Raw genomic sequence first — 24,017 nt, 5'->3', positions numbered from 1 at the left:
CAGTTATACAATATATATATTCATGTTTACCACGCTATCTTAAGAGAGCACAACCTCTATGTTCAATGTGCACAATTGAAACGCTTTGTTGCTCAGACAGCAATGCCAGTTTAAAATAGGGTATAATGTTCGTAATGGGAAAGAACATTAAAATTGATGTTAGCTTCTACCTAGCAATTACCGGAAACTACAAGCTAGTGATCAGCTGCGCCAGCTGCTCGCTAGCGATCAGCGCCTTAGCAGCTAGCTAGCGATCAACACGGTAGTATCAACAGTCTATGAGTTCATCAAATTGTGGTTATCGATCACAGTTTTATGATAGTTTGAAAAGGTGATAATAACCCGTCAAGAGTTTTACTGCGATTTATCATTAATACCAGTAATCTCTAATAATTCAACTAAGAATACTCAGGGCCACAGGCTAAATTGAGGCCTTAAGCACAATTTAATTTGAAGGTCTTACCTCCACAATCAAAAGAATCACACTTTTTATTAATGTGAAATATTTTTCATACTTTTTAAATCAAACTATAATTTAATCTAATGCATTTTAGTACTAAAACAAATAAATGAATGATAAATTAAGAAATAATTAATTGGGGTGCGAAAATGTTAACATCATATATGACAGTTTTATAAACTTCAAAATCAACATCAACCAGGACTTGAACTCAATACATCTGCCTTGCAAGACAAGCATTGATACTATGTGCAACAGGAGCTAGTGTGACTCTGTGGGGAATTTTTCTGTCATATTCCTGTCAGCAGCAAAGCAGGAAGCTTCTAGGAATACGTACAATGTAATTCATTATTTGACATTTTACACACGCTTATTTACGCTCATGTTTTGCCTATTGGGCAGGAGGGCCCTGACAATAACCATAATAACACTAATCAATAATGGCCATGGGTGACCTGGATCAAATCACAGCTGACTTATATATATATATATATATATATATATATATATATATATATATATATATATAAAAAAGTCAGCTGAGATTTGATCCAGGTCACCCATGGCCATTATTGATTAGTGTATATATATATATATATATATATATATATATGTATAAACTATATATATGAATGTATGTTTGTTGTATATATACACATACATACTTATACATATATCTGTATGTATACATATCTACATACAATATATACATACATATATACATATATAGATACATATGTATATATATATATATATATATATATATATATATATATTATAGTCCTGTCGACACAATTTTCCCTTCCTGCTCCAAAATAAATCCAAACACATTATAATAAAATAATATAATCAAATACAAATAATGCAACAGGAGAAGTATCGCACATTTTTTTAAAAAAGTAAATCTGTACAGCAGAAATGGGCATCTACATCAAAAATATGATTTGCAGATAAAATATGTGTAAATATACATACATACTGTACATACAAACCCCGTTTCCATATGAGTTGGGAAATTGTCTTAGATGGGAATATAAACGGAATACAATGATTTGCAAACCATTTTCAACCCATAATCAGTTGCCCACATATGCGGTCCTCTCCAAGGTTTCTCATAGTCATCATTGTCACTGTCACCGACGTCCCACTGGGGTGAGTTTTCCTTGCCCTTATGTGGGCTCTACCGAGGATGTCGTTGTGGTTTGTGCAGCCCTTTGAGACACTGGTGATTTAGGGCTATATAAATAAACATTGATTGATTGATATATATATATACAGTACATACAGACACACACGCATATATACCAAGTTATATATGTAATTTTAACTTGTGGGCCGGATTGTGGACGCTTGCGGGTCATATTTTGGGTACCCCTGCTGTATATCATGACTGCATAACCGCTGTATGAAGCAAAATATTGTGATATTACATTGTGAGTCAGAATGTGAATCCCACACCCCTATGATGCAGAATAATGTCCGAAAGAGACAATAGTGTGTATTGCAGCATATATAGCATAAATAGGCCATGGAGGCACGCACGCCTTAACACACCTAGCTTGACACAAAACACCCACAGATGCAAAGTCCCACAGTTGCTGCTATTCATATCTCATCTATCTGAGCCATGTGTCTGTAAGCTTAGTGGCTGAGAGCCTCAAAAGTCATCCACTCACATTTTGGATGCTAAGTTTGTTCATGAGCTAATTCAACAACAACTACACTCACTGCTCACAATATTAGGTACAGTACTTTGAGCTGCAATTATTAAATCCGTAAATTTGATTTTAAAAAGGCATTGATTCATAATCTGTTGCTTTGATTAATCATTTAATGAGTCTATCTAATAATAATTTATAACATTTTGCACCCTATGGAGGCCTCAAAACTCTAAACAGGCGAAATAAATTTCCGCACGACGTCTGCAACAGAGCGCACATGAGAGCGGTGGTGTGTGGGGGCCATGATCTGTGAGGCAACAAACAGCAGAGTTTGTGTAATAATGCAGATGTTAAAAGCGTAATGTCAATGTTGATAATGTGTATTTGTTAAAAAAAAAAGAATGAAGGTTATGGCAAGCAAAAACATTGTTTTTTGTTTATTTCAACTATTTCCCATAGTATACATAGTAAGGGTATAAGGTGTGTTTTTTTTGACTACTTGATTAATCGAACAAACTAATCAATAGATTAAAATAATCGATAGTAGGGGTGCGCAAAAAATTGATTCACATCCAAATCGCAATTCTTATTTATCCCGATTAGAAGGAACTTTTATAACCTGTAACTTGTTCTGAAAAAGTTTAATTGTAATTATCATACCAAATCATATAAAGTATTAGAATAGGTTTATATAGAACCGGTTTGAATCGAGAATTGTGTTGAAATAAAAATCGATTCTGAATCGAATCGTCAACCCAGGAATCGGATCCAAACATTAGGTGCCCAAAGAGTACCCTTAATCGATAGCCGCAGCCATCAGCACAATTTAATGAGATCCACAACAAGATCCTGTACAATACAAACTTTGATTGGCACTAGAAAATAATATACCCCATTAGGATATTTCATCATTGTGGTATAAATCCTTATTGAATTTTCCTGCATTATCTTTGTAAAAATAACATTCTTGATCCAGCTCTTGTACTAGATTTCACTATATTGAGCTAGTGTACCTAATGTGTAAATCCATCAGAAGTTATTCACTGACCCCAATACTCTTTCAACTCCTGCCTTACCTTCCTCACCCAACTGATCATAGACCAGCCTCTTCTTCGGGTCGCTGAGCACTTCGTAGGCCTCTGCAATCTCCTTAAACTTCTCCTCCGCGTTGGCCTCCGTGTTCTTGTCAGGGTGGAAGCGCAGGGCCATGCGGCGATAGGCCTTCTTTATCTCCTCCTCGTTGGAGCCCTTGGGGATGCCCAGGGTTTTGTAGTAGTCCTTCCCCATGGCTGTACACGCACTGCTTCAACTCGACCTGTGGCTGGGGAAAGAGTACATACGGTATTGTGAGTTTTAAAAAGCCCCACTTAAGAACTTTCAATTTTGGTTGATTTTGGCGGCGCCAGTGGACCAAAGCAGTACTGTTTTGCCAGGGGAAAAACACGTTCCCCATGAGGACCAGTGCACATAGTATCAAACTGACTTGGTGTCCGCTGTTATATTGGCACAAATATTATGTCTCTAACGGCAATGCTGAAGTTAAATATCAGACATTATCAAGAAGTGATCTTGGATTGCGCTACACACATGACGCTACAACCAAGAATGTATTGAGGCAGATGCAGGTCCGAAGCAAAGAAAGACCGGCGGGAGATTTTTTTTTGTAGGAAGTAGTGCGGAACTATCACGCTAGTGGGTATATATTGGTACCATGCATATTTCTAATAGCTAACATTGGCATTAGATTTTTGTTTTGAGCATCGAAAGTTACTTACTAATTTAAAAGGAACATTGTTTATTGTCGTGTTGGTTGGCTTGTCGGGTGTGGGCCTGGGGTGCCCTTGCGCCCTGCCGCGCCGCCCTTGCCCGGTTTCGCACCATTGTCTGGGGCGGGCTTGCCGGGGGTTGTCCTTGGGTGGCATGGATACACGGGCGGACCTGTTGGGCTTGGGGGTTAGGCTAGTTCTCAGTGGGCAGTGGATGCCGGGACTTCATTGCTGTCCCTCCGGCCTGTGTACGGATTTATTGTGGTATACATATGTGTGTGTGTGTGGATGGATGGACATAAGGGAGTATGTGTGGATTTAAATGTGTGTATGTACGTATATGTGTGTGCATGTATGGTTACAGATATGCGTGTGTTCATAGATGTGTATATGTATGTTTATGCGTGTATATGTATGTATGCATATATTTATGTGTGTATGTATGTATACATGTGTATGTATGTGTGTATGTATGTGTATGTATATGTGCATATATATGCGTATATATATATATATATGTGTGTATGTATACATATATATATATATAATATGTATGTATGTCAGTATGTGTATGTACAGTATGTATATGGGTATATGCATGTGTGTGTATGTATATATACAGATGTATATAGATATATATGTATATATATGTATGTGTATGTATATATATATATATATATATATATATATATATATATATATATGGAATGCCCTCCCGGTAACAGTTCGAGATGCCACCTCAGTAGAAGCATTTAAGTCTCACCTTAAAACTCATTTGTATACTCTAGCCTTTAAATAGACTCCCTTTTTAGACCAGTTGATCTGCCGTTTCTTTTCTTTTTCTTCTATGTCCCACTCTCCTTTGTGGACGGAGTCCGGTCCGATCCGGTGGCCATGTACTGCTCGCCTGTGTATCGGCTGGGGACATCTCTGCGCTGCTGATACCCCTCCGCTTGGGATGGTTTCCTGCTGGCTCCGCTGTGAGCGGGGCTCTCGCTGCTGTGTTGGATCCGCTTTGGACTGGACTCTCGCGACTGTGTTGGATCCATTATGGATTGAACTTTCACAGTATCATGTTAGACCCGCTCGACATCCATTGCTTTCCGCCTCTCCAAGGTTCTCATAGTCATCATTGTCACCGACGTCCCACTGGGTCATTATTGTCACCGATTTCCCACTGGGTGTGAGTTTTCCTTGCCCTTATGTGGGCCTACCGAGGATGTCGTAGTGGTTTGTGCAGCCCTTTGAGACACTAGTGATTTAGGGCTATATAAGTAAACATTGAGTGATTGATTGATTGATATATATATCCATCCATTTTCTACCGCTTATTCCCTTTTTTGGGGTCGCGGGGGGCGCTGGCGCCTATCTCAGCTACAATCGGGCGTATATATATATATATATATATATATATATATATATATATATATATATATATATATATATATATATATATATATATATATATATATATATATATATATATATATATATATATATATATATATATATATATATATATATATATATATATATATCTCAGCTACAATCGGGCGTATATATATATATATATATATATATATATATATATATATATATATATATATATATATATATATATATATACGCCCGATTGTAGCTGAGATAGGCGCCAGCGCCCCCCGCGACCCCAAAAAAGGGAATAAGCGGTAGAAAATGGATGGATATATATATCAATCAATCAATCACTCAATGTTTACTTATATAGCCCTAAATCACTAGTGTCTCAAAGGGCTGCACAAACCACTACGACATCCTCGGTAGGCCCACATAAGGGCAAGGAAAACTCACACCCAGTGGGAAATCGGTGACAATAATGACCCAGTGGGACGTCGGTGACAATGATGACTATGAGAACCTTGGAGAGGCGGAAAGCAATGGATGTCGAGCGGGTCTAACATGATACTGTGAAAGTTCAATCCATAATGGATCCAACACAGTCGCGAGAGTCCAGTCCAAAGCGGATATATATACGCCCGATTGTAGCTGAGATAGGCGCCAGCGAGGGCATGTCTGGCGCTCCTGGGTCCCACCATCCATCCCTTACGGGTGCCCGTCTTGGTTGGGGCCGGCTGGGTCTAGTCCCCTCATCCATTGTGGTGGCTTGGTGCGGCGGGGTATTCCGAGTTGCTGCGAGACGGCCAGCTGCTGGGGCGGTGATGTTGTGTGTCAGCATGTCTGTGATCTTATTTTAAATCTTTTTTTGTGTGTGTGTATATATGTATACGGAGGTATGTGTGTATATGTATGTATACATGTATGTGTGTATATGTATGTATACATGTATGTGTATGTAAAATGTGTATGTGTGCATGTATGTATGTGTGTGTATGTATATATGTATGTATATACATATGTATATATGTATGTATGTATGTGTATGTATATATGTATGTATATATATATGTGTATGTGTATATGTATGTATGTGTATGTATATATGTAAAATATATATATATGTGTATGTGTATATGTATGTATGTATGTGTATATATATGTATGTATGTGTGCATATGTATGTATACATGTGTGTGTGTGTATGTATGTGTATATGTGTATGTGTACAGGTGCTGGTCATATTATTAGAATATCATGAAAAAGTTGATTTATTTCATTAATTTAATTTAGAAAGTCAAACTTGTAGAATGTATACATTCATTCCAAACAGACTGATACATTTCAAGTGGTTTTTTGCCAAAAAGGAGATAATTATAGCTGACAACCAATGAAAACCCTAAATTCCACATCTCAGAAAAGTAGAATATGGTGAAAAGGTCAGATATTGAAGACACCTGGTGCCACACTCTAATTAGCCCTTATGTGGGCCTACCGAGGATGTCGTAGTGGTTTGTGCAGCCCTTTGAGACACTAGTGATTTAGGGCTATATAAGTAAACATTGATTGATTGATTGAACTCAAAACACCTGGAAAAGCCTTTAAATGGTCTCTCGTTTTGATTCTGTATGACACACAATCATGGGGAAGACTGCTGACTTGACAACTGTCCAAAAGATGATCATTGATACTTTAAAGAAGGAGGGCAAGACACAGAAGGTCATTGCCAAAGAGGTTGGATGTTCCCAGAGCTCTGTGTCCAAGCACATTAATAGAGAGACGAAGGGAAGACAAAGATGTGGTAGAAAAAAGTGTACAAGCAAGAGGGATAACTGCGCCCTGGAGAGGATTGTCAAACAAAACCGATTCAAAAATGTGGGGGAGATCCACAAAGAGTGGACTGCAGCTGGAGTCAGTGTTTCAAGAACCACCACGCACCGACGTATGCAAGATATGGGCTTCAGCTGTCGCGTTCCTTGTGTAAAGCCACTCTTGAATAAGAGACAACGTCAAAAGCGTCTCGCCTGGGCTCAAAACAAAAAGGACTGGACTGCTGCTGAGTGGTCCAAAGTTATGTTTTCAGATGAAAGTACATTTTGTATGTCCTTTGGAAATCAAGGTCCCAGAGTCTGGAGGAAGACAGGAGAGGCACAGAATCTACGTTGCCTGAAGTCCAGTGTCAAATTTCCACAATCGGTAATGGTCTGGGGTGCCATGTCATCTGCTGGTGTTGGTCCACTGTGTTTCCTGAGGTCGAGGGTCAATGCAGCAGACTACCAGGAAGTTTTAGAACACTTTATGCTGCCTGCCGCGGACCAATTTTATGGAGGTGAAGATTTCATTTTCCAACATGACTTGGCACCTGCACACAGTGTCAAATCTACCAGTACCTGGTTTAAGGACCATGGTATCCCTGTTCTTGATTGGCCTGCAAACTCACCTGACCTTAACCCCATAGAAAACCTACGGGGTATTGTGAAGCGGAAGATGCGAGATGCCAGACAAAACAATGCTGAAGAGCCGAAGGCCACTATTAAAGCAACCTGGGCTCTCATAACACCTGAGGAGTGCAACAGACTGGTTGACTCCATGCCACGCCGTATTGCTGCAGCAATTCAGCAAAAGGAGCTGTAACTAAGTATTGATTGCCGTTCATGCTGAAACTTTCCATGTTCATACTTTTCAGTTGGCCCACATTTCAAAAAAATATTTTTTGGTACTAGTCGTAACTAATATTTTAATTTTCTGAGATACTGAATTTGGGATCTTCAGTAATTGTCAGTACTAATCATCAAAATTTAAATAAATAAACATTTCAAATATATCACTATGTGTGTAATGAATTGATATAATATGTAAGTTTCACGTTCTGAATATAATTACTGAAATAAATCAACTTTTTCATGATATTCTAATAATATGAACAGCACCTGTATATATGTGTATATATACATATATGTATGGCATATATGCATGTATGTATGTGTATATGTGTGTGTATGTATATGTGTATATATGTATATTTATATTAATATGTATATATACATAATTTAAATTATTATTATTATTTTTTTTTTAATTTGTATATATTAATTATGTTTTTTTTGTGTTTTGTTTTGTTTTGTTTTCTCCCTCTCCCTCGGGGGAAGGAGGGGGGGGCTTTGACAGGGCGGCTGCTGGTTGTTCCATCTCCATCTTTGGGGTCCCTGCGGGTGGGGTGGGTGGTTCCCGCGGCCCTGCGCTGGGTGGTCCTGTGGCGGTCGATTTGGGTGGGGTGGCCTGGTGTGGACGGCGCCGTGCTCCCCTGGGGTGGGGGTGGGGTCGTGGGGGCCCGGGGACTGGTGGGGCGGGGGCGGTCTCTTGGTTCCCTGGGCGGGGCGTCCCGTCTTTGTGCTTGTGTGGGGTGTTGTCTCTCGCTGGCTTGGGGACTGGCCATCCGCTGATTCTCTCGTGCCCTGTCCTCTGCAGGGCGCGTCTGTCTTCGGCCTGCTGCTGGCTCTTCCGGGCGGCGCGGTGGGCCAGGCTTTGGGGTTCCTGTCGCTGGCCGGCCTGGCTGCGTGGGGCCGGTGGTCCCTGGTTCCCTGGGCGCCACACCTGCTGTTTGGGTTGGGCTCTCTGGGCGGCTGGGGCCGCACTCTGGCTCCCACGCACACTGGGAGTCAAATATATTGTACATACAAACACACATATACTCACACACACACACCGTTACTCATACATACAAACGTACATACATAGGTACCTACGCTCCCACATACATACTCAAATACAGTACATACCGACATACTCCAAGTTCGTCAATCTACACGCACATTCACAGTACAAACATACACATACTGTACATATACATTCACTGTAAAAACAAACAAACATATATATACTGTACATATACATTTACTGTACAAACATTCATATACACATTCTGTTCATATACAAGTACATATACATACATACACTCATGCACATAATCACGTTTCATCAAACATATATCAACGTTGTTGCCCTAGGGTAAACTGGGTTACACATGGCATACTAACAAAGCTTAACTCATTATTACTATAACAATCTACAAGATTAATATAGGTTGCCTCTCTCTCTTCCCCTCCATCTTTCGGTATTCCTTTTTTTTGTTGCTTTTGAACAACTGTATTGATGATAATAGAGGTAAACTATTGGTATTGTTCATGATCAATAGCGCTTTTTCCATTGGTATTTGTATTGCTCCAATTGTAGTGTAAAAATGCTCATTATCATTTCCATCCATCCATTTTCTACTGCTTATTCCCTTTCGGGGTCGCGGGGGGTGCTGGCGCGTATCTCAGCTACAATCAGGCGGAAGGCGGGGTACACCCTGGACAAGTCGTCACCTCATCGCAGGGCCAACACAGATTGACAGACAACATTCACACTCACATTCACACACTAGGGCCAATTTTTAGTGTTGCCAATCAACCTATCCCCAGGTGCATGTCTTTGGAGGTGGGAGGAAGCCGGAGTACCCGGAGGGAACCCACGTATTCACGGGGAGAACATGCAAACTCCACACAGAAAGATCCTGAGCCTGGATTTGAACCCAGGACTGCAGGACTTTCGTATTGTGAGGCAGACGCACTAACCCCTCTGCCACCGTGAAGCCCCTCATTATCATTTTTATATTATTATTTATTTCACTAACTGCTTCTTTGCTATCACTTTTACAATCATATTTGTACAAATCGTATGTGCTGGTGTTGTTCTATTGTTGTTGTTGTTTTTGTTGTTATTTCTGTGTTTGCTGTTGTTGTTTTTGTCTCTCTGTCTAATCCCCCTCTTATCCCCACAATTTCCCCCTCTATCTTCCTTTTTTTGTCTTTCTATCCCCTCCTGCTCTGGCCTGGCTGCACAAAATGATAATATAAATACATTTAATAAAGTCAAATTCAAATAAGGCAACAAGAGAAGTATCCTACACTTCTCTTTTGTAAAGTAAATCTGAACAGCCGATATGGGTATCTACATCAACTATATGATTTGCCTGAGAAGCTGGGCAGGACAAAAAAAAAAATGAAATGTTTTAAAAATTATAATTTTTAAAGGAACAGAGCCAAGGCAGCATTGGACTGAAATTCCTCCTCATCTTAGAACTCACGCCAGCAGGTGAAAGCCGGGGAAATGTTGATCCTGACTGTCCTTTTATCTGGGTAAGCTCTGTTTTTTTTTTGTCTCTGAAGACAAAACTTTTCGTTTCTTTGTTTGTTTTGGGGTTAGGGATGGGGGTTTTTTGTGTGGCAAAGTTCCTTCCACCCTCTTCAAATTTGCTACGTGGCAGGGAACGTGATACAGACCCCCTCAGGCCATGTATTATCCCAAAAGTTATGAAAATAATTTATGAAGGTTGAAAAGGTACTTAGTGCTGATTTAACAGTAGCCGTTACTTGGAGAAGGAGACATATTTGGTCACATAGGATTAGGTCAAAATTGATACTATAATGCAGTACAATCATGTGACTTCACACCAGAAAACCTGAGCAGCAGCAGACCTCATCAATCCTGACGTACAACACTGAAGAGGAGTTCTGAACATTCAGAGTGGGATTCTCCCAGCCTATTTTTTCAAAAGAATTTGATTCAGATCAAAAACAATATACAAGATGATTTGTGGTTAGGAAAAAACAAAGATATTGTTGTTGCTCAGGGATAGTAAACTAAATTATTTTGAGGACCACATTTTCCACAAATCTAAGGACCGGGAGGGCCGGACTTCTACCTTCACTACCGTCAATCACTATTAGTCAATTGTTCAAATAATGTAAAGTTATAATCTAAAAAGTCTTGCAATGTACATCACACACACAAAAACATTTGATGTTAACCATTTATGTTGCTTGCATTCATAGCATTGTAACTTTCCATTAAAGAGAAGATCAAAGCAAAGTCGATACAAAAAGATAATAATTAGTTTGCAACATCAGCTGTCTCCAAACTTGATGTACAGACAGTGGCGTGAAAGATGATTAGTTTGAGTCAAATTGGACTAGTAACATACAGTAAGGTCAAAAATCAATACATAGTCAAATACATTGATCTTAGCTCAAATAACAGCCCAAGGTTTGTATGGCTTGCAATTATTTTGTCAATATGTCCCCAGGCGATGACACAATGACCTTCTGACCTAACTTGTTCTTCTTTCAGGAAAAACGGCCTCAAACCTACAAATCAACATGAAAACATTTATAATTCACCATATACGTTATGTTAAGGCTAAGGATATATTTTTAAACAAGATATGAATTAAGAAACCATCATAATATCTTTATAATTCATTTCACGTTAAAATGACCAAACAGCGCTTATTTGTTGTGTTCCTTATTTTCCCCCGCTCTCCACTCCCTCTCTTGGGCTACTCGACCACTCCCCTTACTCCTTCCAAGATGTGATTGCACGTACAGTATAAGAACATCCATGATTGGTTGGTTGTTTACTATGATGAGTCATGATTGGTTGAGATCATGGCAAAATATTAGAGACAGGCCAATCAGAGGCAAGATAGGGCGGGTCATCGAACCAGGAAGGGAAATCTCAATAGACATCCCAAATGACGACGAGCGAGTCGGAGAAAAGAAGAGGGAATATTCAAGCGTGCGATTTATATATTTAAAAAACTAGTGGAAGATGGCAGAGGGATTCTCTTATTTAGATTTTTCTTTTAGCGATGTACGCGACGTCCAGGAAACCCACAATGAGTCTACTTGGCCACATTTGGACAAATGTATGCCTCTGGTTAAAACATTAATTTGAGTTGTTTACAGTGTAAGCCCAAATCAAAACAGTTCTCGAGTTACCATATTTTGCACGAGAAATGCTGCCAAAAATGTATGCTGAAGTGAGGAAGATCATAGCCGCACAATTAAGACAAGTCACTTACTTGGCGTACGTGTGTGATACACATCGTCGACTGGGAATTAAAAAGTGCCTATCTGAAAATAAATTTGTTATCTGAGTTTGATACATTTTGTATTATTTGCACAGCTATGTTATTTATTTTACATAGACATAATATTTTTCTATTTTATTTATGTTATGTAATTCTGTGCTACTTAAACAGTTTATTTTCGGTGTTGTTAATAGCCATCTTGACTAACTGGGTTGATAAGAGTGCCCCTGACTGTTTACAGAACAGTTGTCATTTACTTCAATTTCAGTGAATTTTCACTCAAAAATGAATATCTTTATATGTATACTTTCACAGGAAAATATATCGAGATATATATGGAATATCAAGTTTCGGCAAAACTATATTGAGATATACTTTTTCGTCCATATCGCCCAACCCCATGTTATGTCATAATCTGCGAGACAGTTTGTGTGTTGTTTTCCTGTGTTAAGTGTTTCTTCCTGGCTAGCACTTTTATTTTTGTTCCATTTCCTGTTTTGGTTTTGCCTTGCAGTGACCTACCGTAACATGTTCTTTGGTGTCATGGCTTTTCACTGGTCTAATATTGGGGGGATGAAATGAGGGATATCCAAATAAACTTGTTTATTTTTACAATTTATTAGGTTATGGTGTTCATGTGAAGATGCTGAAAATGATGATGTCGCATATAGCGTTATTGACTTTGACATTAGTTACATCAGTGGTTCTCAAACTTCTTTTTTCAGAAAACACTTGGCTCTCCCAGTACCACCATAATGACTGACATAAAAATACAGTAGCGCAATAGGCCTAAGTATTTATCAAAACAAGGCATAGGTTATGTGAAGATGATGATAATGATGATGTCGCATATAGCGTGATTAACTTTGGCATTAGTTGCATCAGTGGTCCTCAAACTTTTTTTTTCAGAAAACACTTGCTCTCCAACACTCTCCAAGTACCACCTTAATGACTGAAATAAAAATACAGTAGTGCAACAGGCCTAAGTATTCATCAAAACAAGGCATAGGTTTTATTTAACAAGTGTATTAAATCTTTTTTTGGCCGTAGTAACATTACACACAGTTTGACCAGTAAAATTGTACATATAGGGAAATAAAATACTGTATCTGCGTACCACTACCACGGGTGAAATCCACACTATTAGAACTCTTAAATAGACTTCCTTCTTATATGCATGTGCACACAACAGGTCAGAACACCCGCACAGTTTGTGATGCATTTATTTGCCAAATAGTCACCTCTTTAATTGTCCTCGAGTAGACGAGTTTGCCTACACACAAATTGGGACGCCCTACTTTTTTCTGTATGTGTGAGATCAGACTATTACAAACACTACTAGCTTTTATATCAGCAGTGTGAATGTGAGGAGATGATCACTGACAGTGCATTCAAGGGCACTCCATCTTCAAGTCTATCCACAGGAGCAGAGGTGGGTAGTAACGCGCTACATTTACTCCGTTATATTTACTTGAGTAACTTTTGGGATAAATTGTACTCCTACGAGTAGTTTTTATGCAACATACTTTTACTTTTACTTGAGTATATAGAAGAAACGCTACTTTTACTCCGTTCCATTTATCTACATTCAGCTCGCTACTTTTTTTTCTCGATCTATTAATGTTTGTTTTGGTTTATGACAGAGCTTCAAAGTAAAATCTACGCATGCCTGCGTTTCACCAATCACATGCAGTCACTGATGACGTTGGACCAATCAAACAGAGCCAGGCGGTCACATGACCCGACTTAAACAAGTTCAAAAACGTATCGGGGTGTTACCATTTAGTGGTCAATTGTACGGAATATGTACTGTACTGTGCAATCTACTAATAAAAGTTTCAATCAATCAATCAAAAGCGTAAAGGAAAAAAGACACTTTTTATTTAAACCGTACTTCCCGTCAAAAGCCTTAAGACTGATCGCACAGTTCCTGTGTTCACAATAAAAGTGCCGCTCCATTGCGCCTGCGCTAACAAAATAAGAGTCTCCGAAAGCCAGCGCAAACAAGCTAGCAAGATACGGAGTTTGCCGCCAATGTATTTCTTGTAAAGTGTGTAAAAACGAATATGGAAGCTGGACAGATAAGATGCCAAAAACCAACGACTTTCATGTGATCTTAGAGAGAAAAGAGGAACTTTTTGACTCCTCCATTTGAAAACGTGGACGTCTGATTCCAATCATTGCAAGTCATCAGATTCAGGTAATACACCAACTTATATTCTTGTCTTCATGAAAGATAGGAATCTATGTGTTAAACCTTCATGTATATTCATTAAAACACCTTCAACATCTGAACAAAAACGGCAAAATAAATAAATATAAATGATATACTGTATATATAAATGTATGTATATATATATACATATATATATACATATACATATATATATATATATGATTTGTGTGTGTATGTATGATATGTGTGTGTATAAATGATATGTGTGTATATGTATATATGAGGTAGATCACCTTGACTTGGTCATTTACTAAGTAATTGATAAACGTTGAAAAACGTATTGGGGTGTTACGGGTCAATTGTACGGAATATGTACTGTACTGTACAATCTACTAATACAAGTTTTAATCAATCAATCAAATCAATGAATGCCTACTGAGGCTATGGTGCTGTTAATTTATTGTGGCTCAATGTGCAATTTTTTTTATTTTATTTTAATGTACTATTATTGAATATATATTATTGTTTTAGTTGCTTAAGAGATATTCCTGGCTCTGAATTTGCTCATTGCTATTTTCATGTTTTTGTGCATTATTTGTTGCCGTAATCAGGTTACTCATCAGTTACTCAGTACTTGAGTAGTTTTTTCACAACATACTTTTTACTTTTACTCAAGTAAATATTTGGGTGACTACTCCTTACTTTTACTTGAGTAATAAATCTTTAAAGTAACAGTACTCTTACTTGAGTACAATTTCTGGCTACTCTACCCACCTCTGTACAGGAGACAAAAGGGTTGCTATGGGGACGTGAATGCTGATGCAGTGAGAGTCAGGTAGTGTCCAAAAGGAATCCCCCATAACCTGCATTGTCAAAGGGCTTCTCATAAATTCAGTAAGCGCTATAAATAAGAGCTACAATTCACAGCTGTATGATTTCATGGCACCTGCTATGCTACTGGCACTATGGCAGACACGTGAAAGACAAAATATAATAAGATAAAATAAATGAAAATAGGTTAATAACACAACACTGTTACCATTATTACGAAGAAATATCAGAACTCTACAACAATAATCCTCTTTTTTTCGAATGGAAAGCTCACTGGTCTTAACAAGCCTCAAATGCGATATGATGCGTTCAAGTACACACAGGACAGCGCCAAATCATAGGGAAGATAAGAGAAATTCCTACCGATACGAGACGAGGTTATGGCGGTTCACATCACCATTGTTCGGCTTCCCGGCTTCCTCGCCTAGCTGTTTTACACCGGCCCGACTCTCTCTCTCTCTTCCACGCCTGGCTGTTTTTGAACCTGCCCGGTTTCTCTCTCCCTTCCTCGCCTGGCTGAGTTACACTGGCCCGGTCTCTCTCTCTCTCCTTCTCTCTGTCTCTCTCTCTCTCTCTCTCCCCTATCCCCCCCCCCCCCCCCCCCACTTCTTCGGTCTGCTGTCACCGCCGGTTCCGTCTCGAGTGACGTCAGAAGAGAAAATAACACGTGAGCCAAACACATACCTGGTGTTTTTTGGTTTAAAATAAACTTATGACTTTGTGTGACTATTGTAGGGTCTATCTGTATTGGCCATGCGATGAGGTAGCGACTTGTCCAGGGTGTACCCCGCATTCCGCCCGAATGCAGCTGGGATAGGCTCCAGCCACCACTAGTAGAAAATGGAAAATGGACGGATGGATATTTGTCATACTTTTTTTAATGCGTGGGAAATAAATGAGGGCTTCACGGTGGCAGAGGGGTTAGTGCGTCTGCCTCACAATACGAAGCTCCTGCAGTCCTGGGTTCAAATCCAGGCTCGGGATCTTTCTGTGTGGAGTTTGCATGTTCTCCCCGTGAATGCGTGGGTTCCCTCCGGGTACTCCGGCTTCCTCCCACTTCCAAAGACATGCACCTGGGGATAAGTTGATTGGCAACACTAAATTGGCCCTAGTGTGTGAATGTGAATGTTGTCTGTCTATCTGTGTTGGCCCTGCGATGAGGTGGCGACTTGTCCAGGGTGTACCCTGCCTTCCGCCCGATTGTAGCTGAGATAGGCGCCAGCGCCCCCCGCGACCCCACAAGGGAATAAGCGGTAGAAAATGGATGGATGGATGGATGGAAATAAATGAATAGTTTCACTTTTTTTTGCAAATATTCCTCGCACACGAGATGTCCTCAAAAACTCGATTCATATCTGAATCCTCATTTTTCTGTTCATATTTGCTCACTTGTTTTATAAATAATACATTTTATATGTATATATATATATATATATATATATATATGTATATGTATATATATATATATATGTATATTTAAATAAACATATATAATATATATATATATGTACGTATATATAATTATTTTTTGAAATTATTCATCAATTTAGTGCATGTGCCTCATAACACAAAGGTACTGTGTGGACTTTGCATGGACTTAGTGTGTTCTCCCCGTGACTGCGTGGGTTCCCTTTGGGTTCCCTTTGGGTACTCCGGCTTCCTCCCACCTCCAAAGACATGCACCTGGTGATGTGTTGATTGGCAACACTAAATTGGCCCTAGTGAGTGTGAGTGTGAATGTTGTCTCTCTATCTGTGTTGGCCCTGCAATTAGAAGGCGACTTGTCCAGGGTGTACGCCGCCTTCCTCCCAAATGCAGCTGAGATAGGCTCCAGCACCCACCGTGACCCCAAAAGGGACAAGCGGTAGAAAATTGATGGAATTTAGAATCCATCCATCGATCCGTTTTCTACCGCCTGTCTCTTTCGGGGTTGCGGGGGGTGCTGGAGTCTAGAATCGTAATAAATAAAATCAGGATTTAGAAGTGAATCGATTTTTGGTAATTTTTTGGGGCTAAATAACAAATGTAACATTATATACTAGATATTTTTCTGCCGTATCCGAATTGTGATTCTTATGTAAAGTTAAAGTATTAATGATTGTCACACACACACGAGGTGTGGTGACATTTGTCCACTGCATTTGACCCATCCCCTTGTTCACCCCCTGGGAGGTGAGGGGAGCAGTGAGCAGAAGCGGTGGCCGCACTGTGGAATAATTTTTGGTGATTTAACCCCCAATTCCAACCCTTGATGCTGAGGGCCAAGCAGGAACAAAATGGGTCCCATTTTTAAAGGCCTACTGAAATGAGATTTTCTCATTTAAACGGGAATAGCAGGTCCATTCTATGTGTCATACTTGATCATTTCGCGATATTGCCATATTTTTGCTGAAAGGATTTAGTAGAGAACATCCACAACAAAGTTCACAACTTTTGGTCGCTGATAGAAAAGCCCTGCCTTTACCGGAAGTATGTGCGCGTGACGTCACGAGTTGCAGGGATCCACACATATTCACATTGTTTATAATGAGAGCCACCAGCAGTAAGAGCGATTCGGACCGAGAAAGTGACAATTTCCCCATTAATTTGAGCAAAGATGAAAGATTCATGAATTAGGATATTGATAGTGAAGGACGAGAAAAAAAAAAAAAAAAGCGAGGGCTCCGGGCGGCAGCAGTGTGAGCGTTTCAGATGTAATTAGACACATTTACTAGGATAAATCTGGAAGATCCCTTATCTGCTTATTGTTTTGATAGTGTTTTAGTGAGATTCTAAAGACACACCTCGAGGCCGGATGGCTGCGGTGAACACGCAGTGTCTCAGAGAGAAGCCAAGGAGCCAAGCTCACAGCTGCCTTTTTTGACAGCTACTGCAGGAGGAAGTCCCATAATCCACTGATTTCTCCGGTAAGACTTAATATCACAATTTTCCCATTCAAAGACATGCGGGTTGACGTTGAGAAAACATGTTCGCTTGACCGCTCTGCTTCACAACAACCAAAGAAACACCGGCTGTGTCTCGATGCTAAAGACACCTGCAATCCACCGCTTTCCACCAATAGCATTGTTCTTTATAGTATCCATTATTAAATGAACAAATTGCAAAAGATTCAGCAACACAGATGTCCAAAATACTGTGTAGTTACGCCATGAACAGAGACGACTTTTAGCCGTGTTTGGTGCAGCGCTAATATGTCCCCTCCAACACGTGACGTCACGCGTCCGCGTCATCATTCTGCGACGTTTTCAACAAGAAACTCACAGGAAATTTAAAATTGAAATTTAGTAAACTAAAAAGGCCGTATTGGCATGTGTTGCAATGTTAATATTTCATCATTGATATATAAACTATCAGACTGTGTGGTGGGTAGTAGTGGGTTTCAGTAGGCCTTTAAAGTCTTTGGTATGACTCGGCCTGGGTTTGAACACACGACCTACCAATCTCAGGGCAGACACTCTAACTACAAAGAAAATGCACTTTTAAAAATATGTTTTTCTAGGCTATATCCGTCATGACCTGTGTTTTTTTTTTGAGGGGGATGGGGGTGGGGGGTATTTTTCCCTTTTGATCAGTTCACTTCCTGTCTTTTGCTCTTATTTTTTTTCACATCCTGTGTTTGTTTGTGTTCCCTGCAGTAGCTTTTATCTTCTTGCTGCAAATCACCTGGGCACTATTATTGCTTGGAGTATGGACATTGTATCTTGAGAACTGTTGCTGTGTGTGTATTTCAGTGTCAAGAGGTGTATGGACACAAAAGTAATCCTAATGTGAAGATAAAGGCATACACGACACATGCTATATAGTATGATGCACATCCACCAGCAGCCCACTGTTTTCTAAAAATGCACTTAGCATAGAGCATCTCTGAGTCATTACTGCCGACTTTTAACATCGAGTGTGCAAGAAGGCGCTCACAGCGGGACAAGCTGCCCTGATGGGTCAATTTGAGAGAACCGAAAGCTCATTTAGGCGTGAGTCATCAAGCCCACCCTTTCACCACCTGCCCGCCGCACAGACAATAGACGACAATCACGGCGCACGCAACAGTTGGGAAACACGTTCCAGTGAGGACTGATTATCTAACAGGGAGGTCTTCAACAGGGGGTCCGCAGAGCTGGAGAATTTTCTAAGAAATGTTTACTTTGATGAAAGTCAAAGTTCACTCACGTGTATCTAAAACCATCTCACTGTGGATGTCCATCATCTTGTCATCAGCTATAATAAATTAAATATGCTAACATATCCCAAAGTTTCAATATCAGGTACAGACACAAATGTTTGCACAACGGCATGACTTTAAAGGCCTACTGAAACCCACTACTACCCACCACGCAGTCTGATAGTTTATATATCAATGATGAAATATTAACATTGCAACACATGCCAATACGGCCTTTTTAGTTTACTAAATTGCAATTTGATATTTCCCGGGAGTTTTGTCTTGGAAACGTTGTGTAATGATGACGTGTTCGCAAGATGTCACGGGTTTTTAGGAAGTATGAGCGCTGCGCACACACACAGCTAAATGTCGTCTGCTTTAACGGCATAATTATACAGTTTTTTGGACATCTATGTTGCTGAATCTTCTGCAATGTGTTCAATTAATAATGGAGAAGTCATTGTAGAAAGATGGAGTTGGGAAGCTTTAACCTTTAGCCACACAAACACACGGTGATTCCTTGTTTAAAATTCCTGGAGGTGAAACTTTCCTATGGATCCGAGTGCTGTCAAGAGAACATGGATCCAGACCACATGTCAACCAGCAGGTTTCGGTGAGAAAATTGTGGTTAAAAAGTCAGTTCTTACCGGAGAAAAGCTGAGCTTGTGCCGTCCATAGCTGCCGTCGATTCCCCTGAGACACTGCGCGTCAACACATCCGTGGACACAGACCTCCGACTATCAGGTAATGTTAAACTCACTAAAACACTAGCAACACAATAGAAATATAAGGGATTTCCCAGAATTAACCTAGTAAATGTGTCTAAAAACATTGGAATCTGTCCCAATACTATCGTGTTTTTTTTCTCTAGTCCGTCGCTATCAATTTCCTCAAACACGAATCTTTCATCCTCGCTCAAATTAATGGGGAAATTGTCGTTTTCTCGGTCCGAATAGCACTTTGTGTTGGAGGCTCCCATTAAAAACAATGTGAATATGTGAGGAGCCATCAAACATGTGACGTCATCGTCTGCGACTTCCGGTAGAGGTAGGGCATTTCTCTTAGCACCGAAAGTTGCAAACTTTATCGTGGATGTTCTCTACTAAATCCTTTCAGCAAAAATATGGCAATATCGCGAAATGATCAAGTATGACACATAGAATGGACCTGCTATCCCCGTTTAAATAACAAAATCTCATTTTAGTAGGCCTTTAATGATGGTATATATAATTCAGTGCTTCCAGTAATGTTCGATTTTATTTGATTTTATCGGAAATTGTAACGTACGGCGGGGTAAGGAGACGACGCCACTGAAGGGATCAGTTCAATAGGTTTATTGATACTGGTGAATAGTTGGGGAGTGTATGCTACTTTAGGTGAATGGTGGAATGGTGCAAGACGAAGTGTAGAATTAACAATGTAAAAGTTACCAGAGTTTGTTGTATGTGCATGATGGATGAATCCTTCGTCAGACCAAAGGGGTAAGGCAAGAAGGCAGTCCGTGGGCAAGCGAGAAGTCGGGGGCTGGAAAGAGGCGACGAGGTCCGTGTCCAAGCAGGGGTCGAGGACCGAGGTAGGCAGTCGATCACGGGCAACAGAGGGAACACTACGGGGAACACAGAGGACATAAGACAAGGGCACAGGGAAAGCACAGAGAGAGCAAGTACACAGAGGTTTAGCTTACTACGAAGAGTGAACTACTTTCCCGTACTGGATCTTTGGGTCCGCTGGTCTTTATGTTGTCTACCCTCATGAGACCCAGGTGCGCTGATGGATGATTGCCTGCAGGCGTGCAGGCGCGTGGCCGCAATGCGGCAAGAGCGGAGGTGCCGGCTGTGCTTGCAGCAGATAACATGTGGGATTGTGCATGCACCGTGACAGAAATGCCTGAATTCGCAGCAGCTTTTTCAGAAAGTTGCGGCAAAAGTCACAGTGTTTTGAGGCTTATTTTTTACAATAGCATTGAGTCAACTTGTTTTTTCAGGAAATTGCTATTATTAAGTGTTCCTGGCAAACGTGACCTCTAAAATTGTAAAACCAATACTGAATTGATGTTTTACTCATTTTATACCACCAAGTAGACACTATATGGCAGTAAAAGGAGACATTCAGAGCTCATTTTCAAATGATTGCACTTTTTAAATTAATTATAACCAATAACAGTAATATCTATAGCAGTATTTTTTGTTGGTAAATGAGGGATTATCATCACACTTCAACATCTCTGACATGTAAATGCTGCATCTTTGCTATTTACGCATTAAAAATGAGAATCTGTTAATTGTCTTACCCTGGATAAAGGTTAAATAAATGTAAAAATACATGTAAACTAGGATGTTCATGTACTAAATTACACAAAGTTTGGATGTAGGTCTGTGAGGACAATTGTGCCCTTTACCAATAAAGAGAGGATACATTGTTTCATGTTGCTGTCCCTGCTTTGTCTACACAAGAAATGCAAGTTTTGTTTACACAGTTGAAGTGTGCGTTTGAGCGCCAGTCAGAGACACATTGATTTGGTCAAAAATTATGTGGAGTCGTTAAAATATGCAGGGATTTGCAGGCATTAGACGTTATTTGCGAAAATTGGTTGAATTTGTGTGATCAAGACATTACAAATTCCTGGAGGAAGTGCTCATTGTTTGTCAAACTTGACAACTAATTTTAGCAAAGGAGCACATTTATATTGTATATTGCTCTAAAATTGTGCTTTTGTTTCACAATTATAATTTTGATTTTGTCAACTTTTTTTTACTTTTCAGTGTGGCCTTAACACTCCTTAGAGCTGCAGGGGGGTTGTGACATTTTTGTTTAAATGGACTTTTAAAAAACACATTTCTTTATTTTACCCACTTAATATGTCTGTTTTTTTAAAAAATGTGTAATGATTTTAATGTAATTTAATTAATTTTATTACATTGTACATTATATATATATATATATACATATATATATATATATATATATATATATATATATATATATATATATATATATATATTTTTTCATTTAAATGTACATTATCATTCCAACAGAGATGGCAGTGAATATGAACATGAATATTTGTATAATGACTGAGTGAATGCCTTTTGTTGTTACTATAAGCAGGTCCAATTGAATTGAGGAAACTTCTTTTTTTCACTGCAAACATACCCATAGACCAGGGGTCCCCTAAGTGGGACCTGGGGGCCAAATATGGCTCGCCAAAAGGTGGGTACTTGATTATTTACATTTAGGTTATTTGTTTTGTCCATTTAAACTAATAATAGAAGATAATATCAGCAGAAAAATCAAGTAATGGCTGATATGAGCGTGCAAGTAAAATGTCCGCTGTAAGTTTTGATACACTGTAGGCTCTAGGGACTTGCAGCTACACAACAGCTAAGCACAAGATTAATAATAAATAAGTTAGTGTTTTTCATACCAAAGATTGTTCTCTATTTGATGCATTTCAGTTCATCAAACCTTTTATAAGTACGTATGATTCCCCTGATATTTTATCGCATCAATATTGGTATCGGCCAATATTCGAGGCTTTAATACTGGTATCGTATCAGAAGAAATAAAGTTGTATGGAGACACTCCTACTTAAAAACGCTGTCTTCAGCCCCCATCACAATGGCACATTTTTACTTTGGCCCTTAGAGGTTTGGGCACACCTGCTATAGACCAGGGGCGCTCACACTTTTTCTGCAGGTGAGCTACTTTTCAATTGACCAAGTCGAGGAGATCTACCTCATTCCTATTTATAATTTATATTTATTTATTTATGAAAGAGACATTTTTGTTAACAAGTTAATGGTGTTTAATGATAATACAAGCATGTTTAACACACATAGATTCCTTTCTTTCATGAAGACAAGAATATAAGTTGGTGTATTTGATTCTGATGACTTGCATTGATTGGAATTAGACAGTGGTGCTGATAACGTCCGCATTTTCAAATGGAGGAAAAAAAAAGTCCTCCTTTCTGTCCAATACCACATGAAAGTGGTTGGATTTGGCATCTCATTTGTCCAACTTGCATACTCATTTTTAAACACTTTGTTATGAGAGTAGCATATGTGTGTGGCCCTTTAATGACGAGTTGAGTTTATACCAAAATGGATACATGGATGATACAGCAGAGGATTGGGAAAATGTCATGTGGTCAGATGAAACCAAAATAGGACTTTTTGGTTTAAACTCAACTCGTCATGTTTGGAGGAAGAATAATACTGAGTTGCATCCCAAGAACACCATACCTACTGTGAAGCATGGGGGTGGAAACATCATGCTTTGGGGCTGTTTTTCTGCTAAGCGGACAGGCCGATTGATCCGTGTTAAGGAAAGAATGAATGGGGCCATGTATCGTGAGATTTTAAACCAAAACCTCCTTCCATCAGTGAGAGCTTTGAATGGTTGCCCAAATACTTATTTTCTACATAATTTACAAATAAATTCTTTAAAATTCCTACAATGTAAATTCCTGGAATTTGTTTCATATTCTGTCTCTCTCAGTTGAAGTGTACCTACGATGAAAATTACAGACCTCTGTCATCATTTTAAGTGGGAGAACTTGCACAATCGGTGGCTGACTAAATACTTTTTTGCCCCACTGTACAGGTGGGGATTGAACCAGTAACCCTCAGATTGCTGGCACAGCCACTCTACCAACTTCCCCACGCCGCCCCCTAG

At 39.5% G+C, this 24,017-nt stretch overlaps 1 protein-coding gene across 1 annotated transcript in view; it reads right to left on the bottom strand.

The window, feature by feature from the left end:
* The window catches only part of dnajb5 (DnaJ heat shock protein family (Hsp40) member B5), a 28,040-nt gene extending 12,324 nt beyond the window's left edge, over positions 1–15,716 (bottom strand). The window contains exons 1-2 of the mRNA XM_061906405.1: positions 15,545–15,716; positions 3,198–3,442 (exon numbers count right to left, since the gene is read on the bottom strand). Coding sequence (XP_061762389.1) covers positions 3,198–3,408 — 211 coding nt within the window. The 5' untranslated portion in view covers positions 3,409–3,442; positions 15,545–15,716. The remainder of the gene's footprint in view (positions 1–3,197; positions 3,443–15,544) is intronic.
* Between the last annotated feature and the right edge of the window lie 8,301 nt (positions 15,717–24,017).

Source organism: Nerophis ophidion, linkage group LG07, assembly GCF_033978795.1.
Source record: "Nerophis ophidion isolate RoL-2023_Sa linkage group LG07, RoL_Noph_v1.0, whole genome shotgun sequence".
Classification (NCBI taxonomy): domain Eukaryota; kingdom Metazoa; phylum Chordata; class Actinopteri; order Syngnathiformes; family Syngnathidae; genus Nerophis; species Nerophis ophidion.
Note: the sequence above shows the minus strand (reverse complement) of the source record. Positions and strands in the feature narration are given on the sequence as shown.